The following is a 24,286-nucleotide window of genomic DNA, read 5'->3' on the forward strand; positions in this document are numbered from 1 at the left end:
ATTCCTGCCCTGGGTGCCAGCCTAATAATAATAATAATAATAATAATAATAATAATAATATAATTTATTTATACCCTGCACATCTGGCTGGGCTAATAATAATAATAATAATAATAATAATAATAATAATAATTTGTTATTCATACCCCGCCCATCTGGCTGGGCTTCCCCAGCCACTCTGGGCGGCTTCCAACAAAATATTAAAATACTGTAATACATCGAACATTAAAAGCTTCCCTAAACAGGGCTGCCTTCAGATGTCCTCTAAAAGTCTGGTAGTTGTTTGACATCTGGCAGGCTCTGTTCTCACCGTCTGCGTTATAATAGATTTGGAAAAGGCTGGAATACCTGGGTTTAAGAATAGATAAGCCAGCCGTTTTAATGGCAGTGCAGTGGACGCAGAGAAAGCCTTTGACGATGTATCCTGGAAGTTTATGAAGGGTAAGTCGCAAGAGATGGAATTTGGAGATGAATATTGTAAAGGTATTCAAGAGAGAGATATACCAAACGAAAAGCTAAAATTATAATAAATGGGAATATAACTCAGGAAAGCGAAATTAACAAGGAGACGAGACAGGGCTGTCCGCTCTCTCCGTTAATATTGATCTTAAACTAAATAAACAAATCAGAGAGGGGGAAAATATTAAAGGGATAAAGCTGGGAAGTAGCAGTTATAAACTGAGGGCGTTTGCGGACAATCTTATTATAACAACTAAGGATCCGAAAGAGAGTTTTACTAAAGTGCTGGAAAATATTCAAGAATATGGAAAGGTTTCTGGATTTAAATTGAATATTAACAAAACCAAATTATTAGAAAGAAATCTATATCCAATAGGAAAGGAGGAAATTGAGAAATTAACAGAATTAAGATTTGGAACAGAATTAAGATTTGGAAAAGGTTCAGGGACGAACAACCGGAATATTCAAGGGGATGGGAGCGACTCACTTACGAAGCGTTGGGGGCGTTTTTTAGTTTAGAGAGAAGGTGAATAAGAGGCGACATGATGAAAGTTTGTAAAATTATGCCCGGCATGCGGAGACTGGATAGAGAAATCTCTCAGCACCCCAGAACGGGTGGAAATGCAATGAAGCTGAATGTAGGAAGATTCGGGACAGATGAAAGGAAGGGGGCATAGCCAGTGGAACTCCCTGCCACTGGAAGTGGGGACGGTGTTGTAAACAAAATAAATCTGCCCTTTTCCCCTTATGGGGTATCCAGGAGCCCGTACACACACACACACACACACACACCAGGAGCCAAGTACTTGAGACAACAGCATTTATACCCCACCGGCTGCTGATCTCAATGGAAAGAATTCCCAGTCCATTCTCTCCACCCCCCAAACCCATCCCTAATCCCCACAGACGGACAGACGATGCCTGGGCCTTATCTTTCCGCCCCAAGTGAGCCAAGAATAGCCCAGCCGGCCACCTAGGTGCCAATCCCACTGAAACCTGAGCGCTGACGCCAGAGAAGGGGCTAAATTTAGGCGCGTTGTCCGCCAGAGAGAAAAGGATGCAAGATCGAGGGGGGGGGAGCGCAAAACCCAGGCTGGCCCCCCCACCCCACCCCAAAATGTCCAAGGGGCATGACTGCGAGCTGCAAGCGTCCTCTGGCTGTCCTCAGTTTTAAACTGTTTTTTTGGGGGGGGCGTCTTTTTATAAAAACTACCCACCCAAATCTCTCAGATTCATCAGCTGTACGCCATGATCGTCACAGTTATAACAAATAAAGGCTTGACATTTCTCGCTTTGCGTGTCATGAGTCTATCTCAAATATTAGTTTCACCTTTTAAATTGAATTACTGAAATAAATGAACTTTCCCACGATATTCTAATTTTTTGAGTTTCACCTGTATTGTTATTTTTCCCCCTCTTTTTGGTTCCTTTGGAAATTTTCTATTTCTCTACGTAATTTTCTTTTTCTTCATATGTAAAGAGATAGCATATAACGTTTGTATAGGTATGTGAATTTTTAATCCATAAAGAATTTAAATTTTAAAGAAACACACCATCGTTAAGGACATATGGAGAGCTTGGCCGGATCCAGCCCATGTCCCATTTAGCCATTAGCCTCTCCCAGGGGCAAAATAACCCCTGGTAACCTAGGAATCAAGATAGACTGCCGATGGAGCTGGAGGTTCCTTAAGGGCAGCAGAAGAGCCTGGCTGCAGGATCCGGCCAACGACGACCCACCTGGTCCAGGATGCTGTCCTCACAGGGGCCAAACAGATGCCCTTTATAGGAAACCAACGTTATAAATAAGTTGGAGATCTTGTTATTAAATATACCAAGAAAAAAGCGCACCAAGAACTCTGGCCGATATAAGTTTCAATAGTGGTAGTGGTCCCTACTCGCAAATCAATAGTCAATTGTATAAATAGAAAAGCTCAAGATACACGTTGATCTACGCACACTTAGTTGTCATCTCTGAGAAACACAGAAAATAACAGGATATATTTATACAAATTCTTCAAACTTACACGACCCCTTAAAAATTCACTGACGAAGGTGAATACATCGAAACAGCGCCCTGTCAATGAATTAGTTTTTCTTACAATTGACTATTGATTTGCGAGGAGCGACCACTCCCACTATTGAAACTTACATCGGCCGGAGCTCTTGGTGTGCTTTTTTCTTGGTACGTTATGGGAAACCAGTGAGCAGGATTCGAACACAAGAGCAACTCTCCCCTCCTGCGATTCCCAGCCGTGGAGGCAGAGAGCATCGCCATCATGGCTGGAAGCCTTCAAGTGCCTTATCCTGCCCCACAAATTGGTCCAATCCCCTTTTCAAAGCCATCTGGGTTGGTGGCTATCACTGTGGCAGAGAGTTCCGCAGGTTAACTATGCCCTGAATGAAGAAGGACCTTCTTTTATCTGTCCTTCTGGGACCAGGGGTGCCCTCTGGGGCAGAGGTCAGTGGCATGAGCAGTGGGGCAGGGAGCAGGGTGGGGTCAAGATCCTGCAGGACCGGCTCGCCCCATTTTGAAGGGAAGCGCTGCACAGTCCCTTGCAACAAAACTCTACTCCCTGGCCTGTAAGGCCACATTTACACCACACTTTGAAAGCGCTATGATACCACTTTAAACCGTCATGGCGTCCCCCCAGAGGATTCTGGGAGCTCAGCTTTGTTGAGGGTGCTGGGAGCTGTGAGGAGACTGTGAGCTGTGAGTGATAAACACTCTTTATTTTTTCTTTCCTTTATAAAAAGCATTTACGCACTACTAAATTGCAAAGCGCATCAAAGCTGGTTACTACATTAAAAAGATTTGAAAACCATACCCCACAAAAAAGCACTTTTAAAAAGACAATTTAAAAGCAGAGAGAGTTAAAAAACAGCTTGGGAGCTGGAACTCCGCAGAATTTGGGAGGGGATCATGGCCTGCGTAGACCCAGAAGTGGCTGGAGGAGGGGGAAAGGTGGCGAAGGGCACAGAAGTGAGGCAGCAGCTGGGCGCGTTCGCCTCAGCCACAAAGAATCATAAAATCCTTTTGGGAGGGACCCCTGGCGGTCATCTAGTTCAACCCCTGCAATTACGGGAACCGCAGCTGTGAAACAGAAGGGGGGGCGGGAGCAGGTTCAAGAAAGCCGAAGGGCTCCCTTTCCAACTCCACAATGCTATAAGGGTGCTGGCCGTCCTGAGAAGAGGGGTTGGGCTGGATGACCCCCAGGGGTCCCTTCCAGCACCACAGTTCTGTTTTTCTGTGCGGCTGGGTGGGCAGGTGGAAAGAAAGCCCTGTCCAACCCACAGATTTTGCATAGGGGCCCCACAAGCATATTTAGGGCCCACGGCAAGCCCAGGCTTTGAAAGGCATCAGTTGGATTTATCAACAACCCCCCCCCCCCAAATTAATCACTCGGTTTGGAAATTGCCTTGAGCTCTGCAAAGGTGGGGAAAGTGTCTTAGGGGCAGCAGAAGGGCAGAGGCTCACCATGGTCTGAGTGTCGGGCCACGACCTGGGAGTGACCTGGGTTCGAGTCTCGCCACGAAGATCACCAGGCGACCCTGGGCCAGCCTCACCTAGCTGGCAGGTTTGTCGTGGGGATTCAATGAGGGCTAGGGCCTGGGAGGGACTTCTGGGAGACCTCGGCTACCCAAGCGAATTGCCGCTAGCCACCTGCCCTCCCTCTGCGCTCGGCACCCCCCCTCTCACCTGGCTGGGGGGCTTCTCCCCTCGCTGCTGGGTCTGGGCGGGGGCTGCAGAGGAGGAGGAGGACGAAGAGGAGGAAGAAGAGGCTGCCGCCGCCGCCATCATCTCAGCCATCCGCTTCTCCATCTGTTCCAGACGCTCCAGGATGGACATTCTGAACTGGTTATCTGGAGGGGGGTTTGGGGAGGGGGGAGAGAGAGGGCGGTGAGGTCAGAAGCCCACTCCCCACATCTAGACCCTTCCCCATCGGGCTCTGCTCCCCTGCGGATGGGGAGGGAGAAAGAAGGTCAAAGTGGGGGGGGGGTGCGGGAGATATCTTAAAACTAATCCCGACTCAAGGCTGATTAGCCAGCCTGATTTCCCCCCCAGGTTGGGAAAGGGACGCTGTAATCTTGAACAGCGGGATGGAGGCGGCTTGTGTATATGGGCAAAAGACGCCGAGACTCCGAAAAAAGGGGGCGCAGGTGGTGTGAATCGGAATTGGGACCCAGGAGTTCGAGGGACGCGGCTGCTGTCTTCATGGAGATTTCACAGCCCCTAAAACCCCCTTCTCTGGCTGTTAGGGCAGGAAAGCAGCTCTCTGGAGCCCTTGTCGAAGAACTGCAAGGGACCCCTAAGGTCATCCATCCCAACCCCCTGCTGCAATGCAGGAAGCACAGCTGAAGAATCCCAGGCAGGCAGCCCCCCAACCTCTGTTTTAAAACCTGCGTGGAAGGAGAGCCCATCGCAGGAGGAATGCACAGCGAGGGCTCCTTCCGTTATCAAACAGAGAAACAACGATTGGACTTTCAGAATACATCCGAAGGCAGCCCTATATACAGGGAGGTTTTTTCCGATCGTTGGTGCTTTGTTTTGTTTTTAGTTGAAAGCGGCCGGGGCAGCCCAGTCAGATGAGCAACATATAAGGAATAAAATTATTATTATTATTATTAGCCTCCTTGCAAACCATCGAACGCTCAGCAGCGACTGGGTATAATCTAACCTCTGTGTGAGCAAATCGGGGGGGGGGGGACGCAGAATGAACAGACCGCCTGGAACAGATCAATAGGCACCTTCAGAGCATGGAGGGAGCTCATTCTGTACCGTTAAAAAGGAGGCAGATAGGGAAAAGGAGGGCAGAATATGCCAACTCCTGGCTGGCTGGAGAGGGGAGCAACCAGGCTGCTGACCCCGGCCCCTGGTGGGTTTTCGGCTGTCCAGGACAAAAGTAGAAGCTCCACCGCTGGAGCTTTTCAAGCAGAGGTCGGACGGCCACCTGTTGGGGCGTCTTTCGCCGCGATTCCTGCGTTGCAGCGAGGGGTTGGTCTAGATGACCCCTGAGGTCCCCTTCGTGGCTCCCGTTCTCACGCATCCCATGCTTTTTCCAATGCATTTCCAAACTGTGCAATAAATCCATGGGTTGTTTTTCCCCAAGGGTGACACAGTCCTTTGGCCGCGCTGAGCGCCTGGAGGGAGACTTTCCCAAAGTCCATTCATTTCTCTCTCTCCACATATACAAACAGACTTCATTCATCTCCTCCACAGGGGGGACAGCGGCATGGAGAGGGGGGGGCAATGACCCAGGCTGCCAGTCACAAGAGACGGGCTGTCGGGTGGACGGGGAAGGACAGGCGGCTGACAACAGCCGGACTTCTCCAAAACCACACATTTCGTTTTGGAAACCAGGAAAGGTACAAAAACATCACACCTGGAGAGAAGGGGCAGAGGGACAGCCAAACAGAACCCTCCTCTTCCCTCCCCCAGGGCCCAATCTAACAGAATTCCTCCCCAAAAAAGAAACCCAGGTTTAAAACGAGAGCCAGGCTGGATGCCCTCAAGGTTCCCCGACAGGGCACAAAAACCTACAGCTCTAGCAATGCACCCTTCCGAACACAAGCCGCCTTCTTTGGCCCACCAGGCGACCTGCCCCACATGCCAACCTGTCTAAGCCGCCCCTGCTTCCTTAGCCCCATTGGACCCAGCAGCCCCCTCTGCCCCATAGCCTCTCCCCCCCCATATAATAATCCCGTGTACCTGCTTTGTCCATCGCCCAGGGAAACAGAGGGGGCGCACCCCTCTCCTGCGAACCAAGCCCTCAGGTCGCTGGGCCCCACGGCTCCCAGCGGGAATCGCACGCCTCTGCCAGAGGCTCTGGAGAAATCCCAGGTTAGCACCATACCCCCCAAATGTGGGCACGCGTCGGGGTGGGGCGAGAAAGAGGAGGCAGCAGAGCCCTCCAGCACTTCCTGGCATGCAATGACAGCGAGGGTGGCATGGAGGGCAGGCCCTGCAGCCCCCTCCTCGTCGTCCCGCCCCCCAGCCCAGCTGGCAGGAGGTCAGTCTGTGGGGAGGGGGTGTGGGGGGGGTGTCAAGCAGTCTCTTTCTCTCTCTCTCTCTCTCTCTCTCTCTCTCTCTCTCTCTCTCCACCCCCCTTGGCCCAGCGAGAGCAGCGGTCAGGCTGCAAAGTGTGACAGGACTCAAGTCGTCCCCGAAATAGCCACCACCAGCAGCGGTAAGGGGGGGGCACCCGGAAATCCCTTAATGAGATCTGAGGCACTCACGCTAGCTATGTAGCTAGCTGCACATGACGCGGCAGGCCCTGCTGCCAAGTTAACTCTTCGGGCAGGAGGTCGGAGGCGTGGAAGGGACCCTCCGAAGGTCATCCAGACCAACCCGCCCCCCGCAATGCGGGAACCGCAGCTAACAGACAGTCGCCCGACCTCTGTGCTCTCCAGAGAATGAATGGGGGGCGATTCCTCTGGTCTCAAAGGCAGGAGAGGGGTGTCTGGTCTCTTGCGTTGGCCAGTGCAGGATCTCAATCTCAACGCACGCAGCTCGCTTGCTCTGGGAGAAGCCAAAGGGATCCTAGATGGGGCCATGTAAAAATCTCTCCCTGGGAGGGCGGCTGGGCAGCGGGTGGACTTTGCCCAGCATGGCCAAGGCAAGGTCGGAAAGCCGTGTTTGAGCTGAGGCCCCACATCACTCTGGCAATGGGAGGCTGGTCTGTGCGTGCTTGTCTGTAGAGTCGGAAGGGGCCTACCAGGGGCCATCTAGTCCAACCCCCTGCAATGCATTGTGGGAGCCTCATACTCTCGCAACTGAGCTCGTGGCAGCACCTACACTTGGGAACTCCCTGCCGATTGATACCAGGCAGTACACCTTCCCCGTACGCCTGCTGAACAAATTTTCCTTCAGACAAAGCCGGCCCAGATGTTTAGGAATCTCACACAGGTTTTAATCCGTTTTTGGTCCACCAGTAGTTTAACTTTTCGAAAGTCTTACATTTTCGCTGTTCGTTTTCCCCATTTACCGTTTTACCCTTTCGGTAAACCACTTTGAAGCTTGTTTGTTTCTTTACAATCTATTGTTTATTGGATGGATTCCCCCCCCTAAATTGATTTTTGATTTTATTGTTATTTACGCTTTATACCGTATTTTATGCTGGTTTTTTTGTAGCCTCAATTAAGTGTTTTAAATTTGTTGTTATCCGCCCGGACCCTGGTTCCCTGAACTGGGAAGGGCGGGGTATAAATAAAAAAATATTATTATTATTATTACAATCATGCGGCGTATGCAAAAACATAAATTTAGGGGGCCCTTCTATACTGCAGGGTTGTTGTTTTCTTGCGGGTATCTTCTGCAACAAGTTGATGATACCCTAATAGTGCATCTGTGGTGGATTCATCCAGGCAAAAATTCTGCTTTATTAGTTGTTCCCCCAAATACCACCGGCTCTTGCCCTCTGAAGGGCCTATAGTTTTCAGGGCAGGGGCAGAATCGCAGGCACTGGGGGGGGGGGCATAAAAAAACTATGGGATTTCGGCAGGAAGTTAAGGGACAAGCAAAACAGTAGGGCCCACCCTGGAAACTTTGAAGGCGCCTAGCCTCTTGGAAGGCAGGTCGCAAATAACTGCCCCCAGGTAAATATGAAGAGCCTGCAGGATCAGGCCAAAGGGGGCTCAACATCCTGTCTTCACAGGGGCCAAACAGATGCCCCAAAGGGAAACCCACAAGCAGGACCTGAGTGCGAAAGCCGCTCTCCACTCCTGCAGTTTTTAGCAACTGCGATTCAGAAGCATTCACTGCCTCTGTCTGTGGGAGAAAAGCATGGCCGTTGTGGCTAGTAGCCGCCCATAGCCCTATTATTATTATTATTATTATTATTATTATTATTATTATTATTATTATTATTACTATTACTGTTGTTGTTTTTCGCCCCAGGGCTAAATCAAGGATACACACCTTATGCAAAGAAGCTGTTCTTTCCTGACCTGGCCAGGTAAGACAGGAGGCTGAGATGGCCCCAACCTGGGCAGCTTTAAAAGAATATTGGGCAATTCATGGAAGAGGAGAGGGCAAGCGATGGCTCCCAGCCAGGATGAAGGAAATGCTTTGCCTCCAGGGTCATAAATGTCCCGTGTTAGAAACTAGCCAGGCGCCAGGCGCGTTTTGCAACTGGTCCATTTTGTGACCACGTGGAGATCTCTGGACACCAGGCTGGCAAAATGCCACGGAATATTTTGAGTTTTGAGATTTGCTCTTTAAAATATAGAATTGAAACTAAAAATAACCAATCGCATTGGGCGCAGAAAGTGGCACCTAGACATTCCATTGTGGTTTAAGGTGCCGTTTGGCGATTAGCTTCTAAATCTGAGTTTCTTACCCCGGCAAAACCACCGGCCTGGACTCGTGATGAGGCCCCAGCTTGCCACAGGCTGAAAAGCAGACTGCTGGCCTTCCCCTGGACCCCCACCCCAAAGAACTGCCCCCCGAGTGCTGTGACAATGAGGGCGTCTCTCTCCCCCTCGGGGTGGCATTAGAGCCTGGGTGCTTGCAGAGCGGTTGGCGACCTCATGTTTCAGGGAAGGAATTTGAGGAGGGGGCAGCGGCGGTTTGTGTGGGGGGGCAGTGAGGGGGGGTGCTTCTGCAAGGGCAGCTGTTCTTTTCCTCCATCTGCGAGACCCGACAGGCAGGCATCTCTCGCTAACAATGGAAAACGGAGACTCCGGAAAATGCTGCCGTGGAACTCAAGAAGAGGCCATGGGAGTGGGGGCCTGGAGTTTTAGACCCGGGGGGTGGCGGTGCTGGGGGGGGGAACAAAGGTGTCCACAGATGTTTCTCCAGGGTGGGGCGGGTTAAGGCACCTAAAAGAGGAGCAGGCTAGTTTATCGCACAAATATGTTCCTGCAGATTTTGCGCCCTTTCTCAGGTTAGGAGCAGAGACTTATATCAGAGCTCGCCAGGGTTCTGGAATCAGCCCTACCTGCAGATGCCAGCTGGGTGGCGGATCTTTGGCCTTCTGCATGCCAAGCAGGTGTCCTAAGCTCTGAGCAACGATACCCCTTCGTTTTCCCTGCTGGCTTTAGCAGGAGAGAAGAGCATGCAAAGACACTGCGCCAGTTTTGCAGAACCATGCTTCAAACTATGGCTCCCACCAGCCCCCAGTCAGCACTAGTGCAGGAGCCTTGGGAGTTGTAGTTCAAAGTGCCCAGGCTGTTTTGCAGGGAGGGTGTTTGGGGGAATACTTCACAGCTCGTCTTCTGTGGACTATTTCCACCAAAGAGTAACCTCTGGCTCTGCTGTGATTCTCTTGAAGTCAGGTTAATTCTGTGTCCAGGGCAGCTGTCTGTCAGCTCCATCTGGTACGCAGGATGAGACCCTCCCTGCCTGCAGACTGTCTTGCCAGAGTGGTGCATGCTCTGGTTATCTCTCGCTTGGACTACTGCCATGCGCTCTACGTGGGGCTACCTCTGAAGGTGACCCGGAAACTACAACTAATCCAGAATGCGGCAGCTAGACTGGGGACTGGGAGACCACATAACACCGGTCCTGAGAGATCTGCATTGGCTCCCAGTATGTTTCCGAGCACAATTCAAAGTGTTGCTGCTGACCTTGAAAGCCCTAAACGGCCTCAAAGGCCCAGTAGACCTGAAGGAGCGTACCACCCCCATCGTTCAGCCCGGACACTTAGGTCCAGCTCCGAGGGCCTTCTGGCGGTTCCCTCCCTGCGAGAAGTGAGGTTACAGGGAACTAGGCAGAGGGCCTTCTTGGTGGTGGTGCCCGCCCTGTGGAACACCCTCCCATCAGATGTCAAGGCAATAAACAACTATTTTACTTTCAAAAGACAACTGAAGGCGGCCCTGTTTAGGGAAGTTTTTAATGTCTGACGCTGTATTGTTTTTAGTATTCGGTTGGAAGCCGCCTAGATAGAGTGGCTGGGGAAACCCAGCCAGATGGGCGGGGTATAAATAATAAATTATTATTATTATTATTATTATTATTATTATTATTATTATTATTATTATTATTTTGGACAAAGCATCTGAATGCGCAGGTCCCAGCCTGCAGGTCTCATGGCTTCAGGATCAAGTCAGCGGCCAATCTAGTCCAGCTTTCTGCTCTCACAATGGCCAACCAGATGCCCATTGCAGAAAACCCGCAAGCAGGATTCGAACACAAGATCTGCTCTCCCCTCCTGTGGTTTCCAGCAGCTGAGATTCGGAAGCTTCCTCTGGTCAGCGCCGAATTTAGGGTGCTGCGGGTGGCTCAATCACATAGGGCCCTGGGCCGAGGGGGTGCAAAGGCTGCGATTCCTGCATTGCAGAAGCATTGCCAACCCTACAATTCCAAAATTTTACGGCCTCAGAGAGTAGTGGACTCAAAATAACAGAGGCAGCAGCGACAACTACAAACAGCCTATGTTTAGATGAATACCTACTGGGAAGTTCCATTCCAAAAGCAACTGCACCAAAATGCAATTATTGTGAAAATAAGAAATATTTAGAGGGGCTCCCCATTTTTTATCCTGTGGCAGGGAGTTCCGCAGCTGAACCCCGCGCAGCGTGTGAAGGAGGGCTTCCTTTTCTCGCAATGCCCCCGGCTTTGAGTGTTACGCTCAGAAAGAGAGGAGAAAAACAACATTTCTCTCTCTCCCCCCCCCCCCGCTTTCTCGCTGGCCAGGCACACGTTTTACAAACTTCGCTGGGAGAAGCGTTCTGCAGAACCCGGAAGCTCACATGTGGCACATTTCGGTGGTGGTTGATTTTGGGGGACGTGCGCCCCCCCCTCCGCCAGCCCTAATCCTTGCTGGTTTCTTAGGATGGGAAAGGGGATTGGGCTCTGTCGGAGGGGAGGAGCAGGCTGAGAGCCAGCCGTCCATCCCCGGGTGTTATTCTTGGCCTGTCTTGCCCCGTCATGGAAACTCCTCCCCCCGCAAAAAAACCCAGCCGTTCATTTTCCATTGCACACAAACCAGCCTGCCAGGAATATCCCCGGTAAGGTGACACCCCAGGCGAGGCTTGGACGCCAAAGCATTTCCCTTTCTTTCCAAGAGTAAAGCCACAAACAATCTCGCCCCCACCCCTCTCGGCCACCCCCAGGTGTAGGCACTGCATCCCCCCCCCCAAAAAAACCTGAAGGTGCCACAATGCATTCGGATCTCAGTTGGGCAGCAGAGATTGGGGGACCCCCCCCCCAAGTCTAGACCTCTGGGCTCCTGGGTTGGATGCAAGGGTTAACAGTCGAGGGAGGGGGGTCAGGACACCTGGGTCCCGTCCCATGGGAAAGGCTAGGTGGGATTCTGCTCTGGTCAGACCTCACCTGGAGTACTGTGTCCAGTTCTGGGCACCACAGTTCAAGAAGGACACTGACAAACTGGAACGTGTCCAGAGGAGGGCAACCAGAATGGTCAAAGGCCTGGAAACGATGCCTTATGAGGAACGGCTAAGGGAGCTGGGCATGTTTAGCCTGGAGAAGAGGAGGTTAAGGGGTGATATGATAGCCATGTTCAAATATATAAAAGGATGTCACATAGAGGAGGGAGAAAGGTTGTTTTCTGCTGCTCCAGAGAAGCGGACACGGAGCAATGGATCCAAACTACAAGAAAGAAGATTCCACCTAAACATTAGGAAGAACTTCCTGACAGTAAGAGCTGTTTGACAGTGGCATTTGCTGCCAAGGAGTGTGGTGGAGTCTCCTTCTTTGGAGGTCTTTAAGCAGAGGCTTGACAACCATATGCCAGGAGTGCTCTGATGGCAGGGGGTTGGACTCCATGGCCCTTGTGGTCTCTTCCAACTCTATGATTCTATGATTCTATGGATACAGAGCCAGGGGTGGGGTAGTGCTTAGATTTATCAGCTACTTTAAAAGGAGGCTGCATTTTAAATTGCATTTTAACCTGTATTTTAAATTGGGTTTTCTTCTTTTCTCCCCCCCCCCTTTCACCCCTATTATGTTTTTACTGTGATTTTATTGGTGCTGGATGCCCTGAGCCCAGCTCTGGCCGGGGAGGGCGGGGTATTAATAATAATAATAATAATAATAATAATAATAATAATAATAATAATAATTATTATTATTATTATTATTATTAAATAAAAGCACACATTCTACTCATGTAAAAACACCAGGCAGGCCCCACAAATAACCCAGAGATGCATTTTAAATAAAAGGACACATTCTACTCATGTAAAAACATGCTGATTCCTGGACCGCCTGTGGGCCGGATTGAGAAGGCGATTGGGCCGGATTTGGCCCCCGGGCCTTAGGTTGCCTACCCTGGGGCTAGGTCTTGGGGGACACACCAGGGTTTACATTCCCCCACTCGGTCACTCAGGTGACCTTGGGGGCCAGGCACTGCCTAACCTGCCTCCCAGGACTGTTGGGATTAAATGAGGACTAGGATAATAATAATAATAATAATAATAATAATAATAATAATAATAATAATAATTTATTATTTATACCCCGCCCATCTGGCTGGGTTTCCCCAGCCACTCTGGGTGGATTCCATAGAAACCAAAGATACAGTAAAATATCACACGTTAAAAACTTCCCTGAACAGGGCTGCCTTAAGATGTCTTCTGAATGTCAGGTAGTTATTAATCGCTTTGACATCTGCTGGAAGGGCGTTCCACAGGGCGGGCGCCACTACCGAGAAGGCCCTCTGCCTGGTTCCCTGTAGCTTTGCAATGAGGGAACCGCCAGAAGGCCCTCAGCGCTGGATCTCAGCGTCCGGGCAGAATGATGGAGGTGGAGACGCTCCTTCAGGTCTACTGGGCCTTTGAGGCCGTTTAGGGCTTTCAAGGTCAACACCAACACTTTGAACTGTGCTCGGAAACGTACTGGGAGCCAATGTAGGTCTTTCAAGACCGGTGTTATGTGGTCTCGGCGGCCGCTCCCAGTCACCAGTCTAGCTGCTGCATTCTGGATTAGTTGTAGTTTCCGAGTCACCTTCAAAGGGAGCCCCACATAGAGTGCATTGCAGTAGTCTAAGCGGGAGATAACTAGAGCATGCACCACTCTGGCCAGACAGTCTGCGGGCAGGTAGGGTCTCATCCTGCGTACCAGATGGAGCTGATAAACAGCTGCCCTGGACACAGAATTGACCTGCGCCTCCATGGACAGCTGTGAGTCCAAAATGACTCCCAGGCTGCGCACCTGGTCCTTCAGGGGCACGTTGCCCCATTCAGGACCAGGGAATCCTCCACACCTGCCCGCCTCCTGTCCCCCAAAACAGTACTTCTGTCTTGTCAGGATTCAACCTCAATCTGTTAGCCGCCATCCATCCTCCAACCGCCTCCAGACACTCCAGGATCTTGCGGAGGCCTGAGTTTGAATCCTGACTTGGTGTCCACGAAGCTCCCTGGGTGACCAGTCGATGTTTCTGAGCCTAGCCTACCTCTCAGGGCTGTTGTGCGGATTAAATAATGGACACTTGGAGCAGCTGGGAGAAAAGGGCGGGGTATCAACACAGCAAATAAACCAAGCAGACCACTCACCATCCAGAGACAGCCAATCCATGCTGCGCAAGGCCATGAAGTTCCGGGCGCGATACTCAAAAAGGACCGACATGGAGACCAGGCGGGAATCGTGGGCCACTTGCAAGGGCACCAGACCGGCCTCGTGGGCTGCGGGGCAGAAGAGAAGAAGGTAAAAAGGCCTCACGTTGCAGAATTATAGAATCGTAGGCTTCCAAGGGGCACCCAGGGGTCATCCATCCCAACCCCCTACGATGCAGCAGTCACAGCTGTGATATGAAGGTTTTTTGGGGGGTTTATTTGCACCCACGTGAGCTGAGCATCAGATGTGGGGGGCGCGGTTTAAGCACGGCATTAGCCCTCCAAGGAAAGAAGCTGCTTTGCAGCGAGTCAAATATCTCAAGGACTGCCCCCGTGGAAGATGGAGCAAGCTTGTTTTCTCCTCCGGCTCTGGAGGGTAGGGCTCGAACCCACGGCTTCAAGTTGCAAGAAAGGAAATTTCGACCGAGCGCCAGGAAGGACTTTCCGGTGGCCAAGAGCTGTGGAACAGACTCCCTCCTTCGTTGGAGGCTTTTAAGCAGAGGCTGGATGGCCATCTGTCAGCGATTCTTGAGCTGCAACCCCTGCTTTGCAGGGGGCTGGACTGTACCATTCTATGAGTCAGGCCATTTCACGGCCTCAGCCCAGTATACCTGAAGGAGCGTCTCCAACCCCATCGTTCTGCCCGGACACTGAGGTCCAGCGCCAAGGGCCTTCTGGTGGTTCCCTCACTGCGAGAAGCCAAGTTACAGGGAACCAGGCAGAGGGCCTTCTCGGTGGTGGCACCCTTACTGTGGAATGCCGTCCCATCAGACGTCAAGGAAATAAACAACTTTCTGACTTTCAGAAGACATCTGAAGGCAGCCCTCTTTAGGGAAGCTTTTAATGTTTGATGTATTCTGGTATTTTAATATTTTGTTGGAAGCCACCCAGAGTGGCTGGGGAAGCCCAGCCAGATGGGCGGGGTAGTAATAATAAATTATTATTATTATCATTCAGTACTGTTGACACGGGCCGGCAGCAACAGCTCCCCAGGGTTTCAGGCGGGGGGTAATCTCTGGAGATGGCCATCAGGCACCGAACCTGAGACCTCCTGCATGCCAAGCAGACGCCAAGGCCCTTCCAATGGACTCTGCTCCCCATCCGCACCCGAGGTTTCTAAGGGGGCTGCCCCCAGCACCACGGCAGGATTCTTCCCGAGGCAAATCGACTAGCCCTGCAGCCACGGATCAGAAGCACCCGCCCACCTCCTTGCTCCAGGTAGGAAGAGAGAGAGGGGGGGGTCCTGGATCTCACCCCACCCCAAAAGACGCAAGGTCCCGTACCTGGGCAATAGCACCGCAGCACCCCGGACTGGATGAGGGAGGCAGGGACAGTGATCTGATCAAAGTGGCAGCTGTATGGCTTGGTCTCATCTATCCAGGGGCCAGTGATGAGCACCTTGACCCCACCCTGTTCCCACAGAAAAGAGAGAGACAGAGAGGACAGGTTATTGGTGTGTGTTTTTGTGCACTTGTTCCTATTCTGTATTTGGCTGCTCCCTCGTGTGGGATGTGAAGCACAAGAGCAGTCAAGTACAACCTTCCTAGAGTGAACATGGTTACACATGGGGAGGAATGTTTGTCCAGCCAGCAGGTAAACTTCCTGTTTCCTTCTGGGCTGGGACAGACTTCCTCTGCATGTGACTAGAGGTGGGCGTGGCCTCACCTGTGCAGGTAACGACAACAGCACAGGGCAGGGCAGCCACCTCTCTCTTTTTTGACGACATGCATTGAAGAAGCAACATCTGCTTAGCCAAAGATGCTCTCTTGATGACAAAGAGACTGTCTCCTTATGAGATAGTTTCCAGGTGTATGTTACTTTTCTAAGCTAAGTCTGCCTTCTGGGATCCTATTGTGAACAGAATGATGTGTGAGTAAACTTTTTCATACTTTTATAGAAGACTGTGCCGTGTCTTATCTTTTATGAGGGAATAAGGGGGAAATACCAGAACAGTTATTATAGAGGCTTTAGCAAGCCTGAGTAAACGCATCTGCTGTGAGTTTAAAAAGGGGAATGTTACTCTGCTAAATTGTGGAACTTGTTTACACAAGTTAGAAAGGCTATAATCAGACAACATATCCTCTCCTGCATCCCTGAACATTCCTACACCTCACTCCCCTTTCCCCACAAGAACCACAAGCAGGACCCGGGCGCAAGAGGAACACTCTACATGACAAATCTGAAGAATCATGAATTGTGCAGGCTGTTTATGTTAGCTAGATTTAATATGTTTCCCTCAATGATAGTAAGAGGAAGATATCTAGCTCTCCCAGAATCTGAGCGTCTCTGCAAATGTAGTAAACAGGAACCTGATACTTTGGAGCACATTTTCTTCTCTTGTGATTTTGGCATTTACGTCAGAAGACAATTATTGGAGGCCTTACAGCTCAGTAGGCTCAATTCTATGCTTTAATAGTGGCTGAATTTTTGAGTGCTGTCCCATGTAGAAAGACTGGGCCATTATAAAGAGATTTAGTGGTTCTTAATTGATTGGTGAGGTGCCAGTGTTGTATTGTATTATTTCTGCAAATTTATTTTCTCTGGAGTTAAAGATCTGACTGGGACAAGGACCTTGTTATGCTGAGCTTGTATTTTGCACAATTTGTATACGGTGTCTGTTTGATAATGTGTGGTTTGCTATGCCTATAAAGGATTTTAATTAATAATGAACAGTCTACACCCCCCTCCCCGCAACCAAATTCAGAAGCTTTATTTCCTCCAGCTGTGGAAGCAGAGCACAGTCAGCCTGGCTAGTAGCCATCCTTAGCCCTCTCTGGCCCCTCCTGAGGCAGGGAGTTCCACAGGTTAACCCAGCGCTGCTTTCTTTACTCCCAATATATTCAGCTTCACTGGGTGCCCACGGATTCTGCTGTTATGAGACAGGAGGGGGGGGAAAACTTCTCTTTCTCTCTCTCCAGGCCTAATAATTTCATAATTACTCACCATTCCTCTGAACTATTACACGCTCCCAAAAACAACAACCCTGCTTTCAAATTTAATGACATTCGGAATGTTTTTGTCAAAACCAAGGTGACACATGGATTGTCAAATACTTGAGGGAAATAATAAGTTTATCTATCTATATATATGAAATAAAGGTTTCATATATGAAAGGTATCTGAAGAAGTGTGCATGCACACGAAAGCTTATACCCAGAACAAACTTAGTTGGTCTCTAAGGTGCTACTGGAAGGAATTTTTTTATTTATTTCAACTGCAGACCAACACGATTACCTACCGGAATCTATCTACATATATATGACATATATGACAGTTTTGTTGCCTTAATTATAATTTATGGATTTTCCCATTGCTGTTTTCCTCTGCTTTTAAAAACGTTCTTTAGGAATTCTCTTTCTCCTCCCTTTTTATATTCTTTTTTCTTCTTTCTTGATTCACTTCACTATAATAATCTCAATTAAACTCGTGATCATAACAACCTCTGCTTTGGACCACAACTCCCATCACGTAGCTGCGCTGGCAAATGGCAGGAGTCGTGGTCAAAAGCAGCAGGAGGCCAGAGGCTGCCCTGAGCCTTTCTGTTCCCCAAGAGTGGGGATTTTAGGGGTGCAGAGGGGTCTCAAAGTGACCCACACTTGGGAAGGCAGCACAAGGATCGGGGCGCGGGTGTGCCAAATTCTGGCCCCGCAAAGGGCGCCATCGCACCCAGGCCGGCCGCCATCCTCAACCCCATGAGGCTGCTTCTTTGCTGAGACCACCCACCCCTGCCGAGACCCCTACCCGCTTTGTACCCACCTCTGGGTAGGACCACTCTGGGGAGAAGTCGATAATCGACACCAGCGGCTGCGGCGACCCCACAGGACCTCCGTCTGCTGCGAAGCAGGCCTCCGCCAGGGCGGGCCTGGGGCTCCCGGATCTGCCGCCGGGGTCCTCCTCTGCGCTCTGCACGCTGCCGGGCGCCCCCTCCTCAGTCATGAGCTCCTGGATGAGGTCTGGGAAGTGGCTGTCGAAGGAGAGGCTGAAGGAGCCCCCCGTGGCAGCCGCGGCGGTCTGGATCATGGAGTACAGCTCCTCCTGCAGTTCCGTGGCGGCCATCTCCGTCTCCGGACGCCCGGCTTCCCCAGGGTTGCCCTCCTCCTGGCTGCCCCCTTCGCCCTCGGCCGCCGCTGTCTCCATGGGGGTGACCTCCGGGCTGCTTTTGACCTCCGGCGGCAACGGCGACTCGGTGGCGGCGGCAGCCGCAGAGGAGGAGGCGGCAGCGGCTGGCGAGGTGGGCATGGGCGCCTGCCCGGCCCCGTCGTCCTGGATGAAGAAGCGGTTGGTGGGCACGTACAGAGGGTAGGTTGCCGGGGGTCCCGCGGGGGCCTCCTGGGGCTCGGGCTTGGTCTGCAGGCCCGCCCCACCGCCGTAGGTCTGGCCTTGCTTGGGGCTGTTCAGGAAGCAGTCGGGGTCAAAGGCCGCCGGACCTGCCTCGCTCGTCTCCATGGTAGACTCCAGGTTCTGCGAGAGGACCAGTCCCGGGCCGGGCAAGAGGGCCAAGCCGAGTGGGGGCGCGGGGGCACCAGCAGCCGGCTCCCCGGACACCAGGTGCTGGCTGGGAGTCAGCGCCAGCGGCTTCTCAGCCCTGCTCAACCCGGTCATGACCAGGATGGTGCTGCCAGGGAGGCCAACGGAGAGGGTGACGGCGGGCAGCTCCTGCTTGGGGAAGCCAGGCGGGGGCTGCGTGGAGTCTGGGGAGGCCTCGGCCATCCCTGGGGAGGCGGCCGCCTTGGCCAGCTTGGCTTCCTTGCCATCAGGTCCGGACGACTTGGCCGCCTCCGTCTCAGCCTTCACCTCGGGGCCGCCAGCAATGTTCTGGACCTCGGTCAGGGCAGGGTAGGGGGACGGGCGGACCTCCACCTTCGGGGAGATGATCCGGTGCTTGGTGCTGCTGCATCGGTGCGGGACGTGGCCGGGGCTCCCTGGGGAGGGAAGAGGAAAGTGAGTGAATGAGGTCGGGGTGTCTCGAAATCGACATGTGCCAGTGGGGTGATGCTGCGGCAAAGAAGGCGAATGCAATTCGAGGCCGTGTCAATGGAAATATAGCATTTCTGAATACAAAGTATTCGCAAAGTATTGGAAGACGCAAGATCTACCCACTCTGGAAGAATGGCAGATGAAATTGATCGACTGTATGGGACTGGCTGAATTGACGAGCAGAATCCGTGACCAGGGAGAAGAGTCGGCTGAAGAAGACTGGAAAAAATTCAAGGACTATTTACAGAAATATTGTAAAATTTAAGAAAGTTAGATGGTGTTGGATTGAAATTGAGAGGTTTCTAGCTGCAATGACATATAAGAACATAGATGGGGGAAAAAAGGGTTTGAAAAATAAGGTAATGATACAAGCTGTAATGCTTTAATTGAAGGATTTGCTGAACAAATAATTTTAATTGGGATACAAGAAGAAGTATGAGGAGGTCTGAGAAATTTGTTATTTAAAAGTATGGTTTATGAATTTTATGCTTTTGTTTAATGTTTTTGTTTGTTTTGTTTGTTTGTTTGTTTGTTTAAAAATTGGAAAACTTAATAAATATTCTTTTTTTAAAAAAAAGCATTTCTGAATACAGTGGTACCTCGGGTTAAGTACTTAATTCATTCCAGAGGTCCGTTCTTAACCTGAAACTGTTCTTAACCTGAAGCACCACTTTAGCTAATGGGGCCTCCTGCTGCCACACGATTTCTGTTCTCATCCTGAAGCAAAGTTCTTAAACCGAGCTACTATTTCTGGGTTAGCGGAGTCTGTAACCTGAAGCGTATGTAACCTGAAGTGTATGTAACCCGAGGTACCACTGTATACTGTTTGAAGATTGGGAAAGACTGTGGAAAACAGACCTAAAATTTACAAATTGTTCTTTGCTGAAGGAAAATTATATGAAGATGATGTATAGATGGTGTACAACGCCAGTACAGATTGCAAGAATGTATAAAACTGGGTCAAATATATGTTGGAAACGTAAGGAAAAAGAAAGGACGTTTTACCATATGTGGTGGAAATGTAGAGAAATTAAAAAATTCTGGGAAATGATATACAATGAGTTGAAGAAAACGTTCAAATTAACATTTGTAAAAAAAAGGCAGAAGCATTTTTGTTAGGGATTGTAGGAAAAGACCTGCCGGGGAAAATGAAGAGTATATTTATGCAAGATTCTTAGCAGCATAAGGATGGAGGAATGAAGAAACACCGACAAAAGAACAGTGGCAAGGGAGATTGATGGACAATGTGGAATTGGCGAAATTGATGCACAAACTGCGTGATAAGGACAACTGTGACTTTAAAGAAGAATGGCAACTCTTTACAAAGTATTTAAAGAAAAAAACAAAATGAACTGGACTCCTTGGCTGGTTTATGCTTGTTAATGTAATAGATGGATAACTGAGGGATCTTTACATTTGTATGGGGGGAAATAGAATGAAGATGATTTGTTGGAATAATTTGTTATGTGAAAATAGTTAATAAAAAAACTTTTTTTAAAAAAAAGAAGGAAATATAGCGTTTCTGGGTCAAGGGAAGTGATAGCACCAATTCTTCTTGCTTTGGTCAGCCCCCCCGTCTGGTTCTGGGCGCCACAGTTTAAGAAGGAGATTGACAAGCTGGAAGGTGTGCGGAGGACGGCGACTGAGATGATCGGGGTCTCGAAACTGAGCCTCACCAGGAGTGGCGTGGGGAGCGTACGCTGAAGTTTAGGGGAGCTTTTCATCTGAAAATATTAATTGTGCTCCTCCCATGGAACATAAAAATGTCATATGGCAGCAATTCGCCCTTCCGCCACTGGAGGGAGCCACTCCCTCTCACATAAACCAGCCAAACACAAAACCAGCAATAAATGGCTGCAGGAAGTCGTAGGGAGGGACAGGGAACAGGTGTTTTGGACCACAACTCCCATCAGGCCCCAGGATGTCAGCCATGCTGGCTGAGGCTGATGGGAGTTGTAGTTCAAAACCTCAGGAGGCCATCGGGTTGGAGAAATCTGACCTGTTTTAGGGGATTAAGGAGAGAGGGAGTTTGTGCACATGGTGAGCTTGCGTAGCAGTAGATAGTTTGGGGTGGAAATAACTGCATTAATCGGTTCTACGGTTCCTGTGCAGCTCCTTTTACTTTCTCCCTTGCAGGAGAGATTCCTGGTGCCAAATTAAACAACAGCTACTGACTGCAGAGAGTTTTTAAAAAATCCTCATTGTTTAATTTAATTTATTAGTAGCATTTCCTTGCCACAAGCAAAAGAAGCACCCCATATATTTAGTAAAACCTTGGTGTTTGGGGGGTGCTTTTAAAAACATATTCCCTGCCCTCTTTAAGAGAGCATAGATTGTTAACAGCCAAAGGTTGAAAAGGCTTGTTTTGGGTGGGCGCCTGGCACTAGGGGAGCCTCTCTGGGGAAAGCATTCCGCAAACGCAGAGCCACCACCGAGAAGGCCCCGTCCTCGTGCTGCCAGCTTCTGGGCATTCTGTGGAGGGGGCACGCAATGGGGTCCCCCCCGACTCCTCCCCATCAGTCAATCATTCACTTAATACCTAGTCCCTTTAACCCAGCCTTTCTCAACCTGTGGGTCCCCAGATGTTCTTGGACTACAACTCCCATCACCCCTAGCTAGCAAGGCTGGAGCTCAGGGATGTTGGGAGTTGTAGTCCGACGACAACTGGGGACCCACAGGTTGAGAACCGCTGCTAATCATTTTCCTTAAAAACATATATGTATATACCCAAGCAGTGCACAAAAATACGTTGATTGTATGGCACAAGCTCACTGGACTGAATCGTTTATATCATTGTATCGTGCAGAAGCCAATTTAATGACTGGTGTGTGTCGGAGAGAGACAGAAACCCGGATAACTGTGGGGCAATGTACCTTAGCCTTCCTGAATCCAGTGCCCGCCAGAGATTTTGAGAGATATCCGCCCCCAGCCGAGATGGCTGTGCTCACGACAGCCTCAGCATCATACAGGCTTGCTGGCTGGGGCTGTTGGGAACTGTAGTTCAAAACATCTGGCTGGAGAAGGGATCTATCTGTCTATCTGTGCATCTATGTGATTCTTTAGCCGCGATTATCGCAGTGCAAGAGGGTTGAGCTGGATGGCCTCTGGGGGTCCCTTCCGTTCTACGGTTCCCTGTATTGCAGACAGGAAAGACTAACCGAGGCCGCTGCTGCAGAGGCAGGCGTGAGTCCGGGGAGGGGGCTTGGCCTGGTGGCTCTCCAGGATCTGCTGCACCAGCTGCTCGATCGAGAACTCGGCCGTGCCATTTCCGTTGCTGCAAGTCCACTTTATCCCGTGAACTGGAGGAAGAGAGGAAAGCAGGCGTGTGGGCGCTGCCGGCGGGAGTCAGGATCCGCACCCGCGCAGCTGTCACGTCTCCCCCACCCTACACCAAAAAAGAAGCCTGGGAAATGTAGTTCCGTGAAGGGGTGGTGCGGCCTGGGCCTGCCAGGGGCTGTAGTGCAAAACTCTGGGGGCAAAGGGGGCACCTGATGGTTATGGAAACTCAGCACCTCAACGAAAACTACAACCCCCATGGTTCTTTGGGGGAAGCCTTCCCAGCAAAGCCCAGAATGAAGCGTTTCCTGGTTGGGATAAGGCTGCCTGATATCAAGTGGCAGGGAGTTCCAAAGATTTCTTACAAACGCAGAATGGGAACCACGTGGTAACTGCAAATAGCTGTCAACTTTCAGATGTGGAAATAAGGGATCAGCAACCTCAAAAATAGGGGATCAGCAGCCTCACCTGTCCCGGGGACAGTCTACGGGATATCTAACAATCCGGGATAGCAGCGGGAAACGGCACTGGAATAAGGGAATTTCCCGCAAAAAAAGGGAAGGTGACAGCTATGTAACTGCAGCAGGTTGGCGCGATCGAATGGGCACCTGTGGGGTGGGGCGATCTCATAGCAGCCATCCCAGACCCTAAGCCCTCAGAAGCCTCCCCCCCAAAAACACACACACACACCTCCAGAGAGACCCCCACCCTGGCCTTACACATTGGCTTCAACTGGCCAACCAGCTCTTCCTTCGACCACTTCAGCCACTCCTTGCGGTCGCTGTTGATAGAGCACAGGACAGGCCCACAGATCTTCCCGCAATCCTCAATGGCCGGAACGTTCAGGTAATGAACCAGCACAATATCCGGATTCTGGAGGGAAGGAGAAGAGAGGGGCTGTTGGCCTGGGGGCGAATTCTGCCGAAGGGCAGAGTATTGCCAAGTTACAGGGAACCGGGCACAGGGCCTTTTCGGTGGTGGCGCCTGCCCTGTGGAACGCCCTCCCACCAGATGTCAAAGAGAAGAACAACTACCAAACTTTTAGAAGACATCTGAAGGCAGCCCTGTTTAGGGAAGCTTTTAATGTTTGACGTATTATGGTATTTTAATATTTTTTTGGAAGCCGCCCAGAGTGGCTGGGGAAGCCCAGCCAGATGGGCAGGGTATGAATATATTATTATTATTATTATTATTATTATTATTATTATTATTATTACTACTACTATTGCCTGTACGGGCAGAGAGGCGCTGGGGCTGGAGCCCCCTGACCTTGCAAACCTTATTACAACCACCCCTGCTGTGTAGGTCCTGATGACGCCCCTTTTTAAACGCCCATGTCCCCATTGGCCCCTGTGACTCAGGGTTAAGCCCTGACGTTCAAGCTGAGTGCGGGGTTAAGGCCTGGTGGTTTCCTTTTTTTTTTTGTTCCTCCCCCCTCCCCAAATTCAACATCCATATTCATTTTGTAACATAAACCTATTACATAATTAACTAAATTAAAATAGACCTAATTCCTCCAAACTTCTCTTTGCTGTATACAAACAGAACACAGTTAGAAATGTTATATTAAAGCTTTTGTATTATAAATAATATTTCAAATTCCCCTATACCCCCCGTTCCCCTTCACCCATGTGGAAAGAAAAAGAGAGGCCTGGTGGTTTCTAGGTCGAGGTCAGTGGTCCCTGACACTTTTAGGGGTCCCCGCCCCCTTGGTTCCACAACCAAGCGTCCCCCAACACGATCCCACCAAAAAGCATAATTCAGAACAGTGGTTTGCACGACCCACCAAGGAAGGTACCATGAAATCCAAAACAATAAACTGCACATCTGTTCGGAACCCAGTTGAAACTATTTAGTTCAGTGGCTCCCAATTAGCTAAGTGCTGAGGACCCCCCCATTTTTCAAAAGCCAAGCCATGGACCCCCAACTTTTGAAAATGATGATCTCTCAGCGGTAGTTCTTGGCATGTGAATGGCGCCACCAGACCTTCCAACATGTCCCAGTGCAAAATTGGGAGGTGCATCTCCCGGGCCACGCTCCCGAGTGTGTAACGTGAGCTGCAT

General features: G+C 50.4%; 1 protein-coding gene across 5 annotated transcripts in view; it reads right to left on the bottom strand.

The window, feature by feature from the left end:
- Nucleotides 1–24,286, bottom strand: part of CAMTA2 (calmodulin binding transcription activator 2) — a 63,193-nt gene that overhangs the window by 19,430 nt on the left and 19,477 nt on the right. For all 5 annotated transcript variants that reach the window (XM_053361529.1, XM_053361531.1, XM_053361532.1 and 2 more), the window contains exons 7-12: nt 22,943–23,096; nt 22,106–22,246; nt 17,727–18,892; nt 15,255–15,381; nt 13,912–14,040; nt 4,157–4,320 (exon numbers count right to left, since the gene is read on the bottom strand). In XM_053361529.1, the coding sequence (XP_053217504.1) occupies nt 4,157–4,320; nt 13,912–14,040; nt 15,255–15,381; nt 17,727–18,892; nt 22,106–22,246; nt 22,943–23,096 (1,881 nt within the window). The remainder of the gene's footprint in view (nt 1–4,156; nt 4,321–13,911; nt 14,041–15,254; nt 15,382–17,726; nt 18,893–22,105; nt 22,247–22,942; nt 23,097–24,286) is intronic.

This window comes from Podarcis raffonei, chromosome 13, assembly GCF_027172205.1.
Source record: "Podarcis raffonei isolate rPodRaf1 chromosome 13, rPodRaf1.pri, whole genome shotgun sequence".
Taxonomy (NCBI): domain Eukaryota; kingdom Metazoa; phylum Chordata; class Lepidosauria; order Squamata; family Lacertidae; genus Podarcis; species Podarcis raffonei.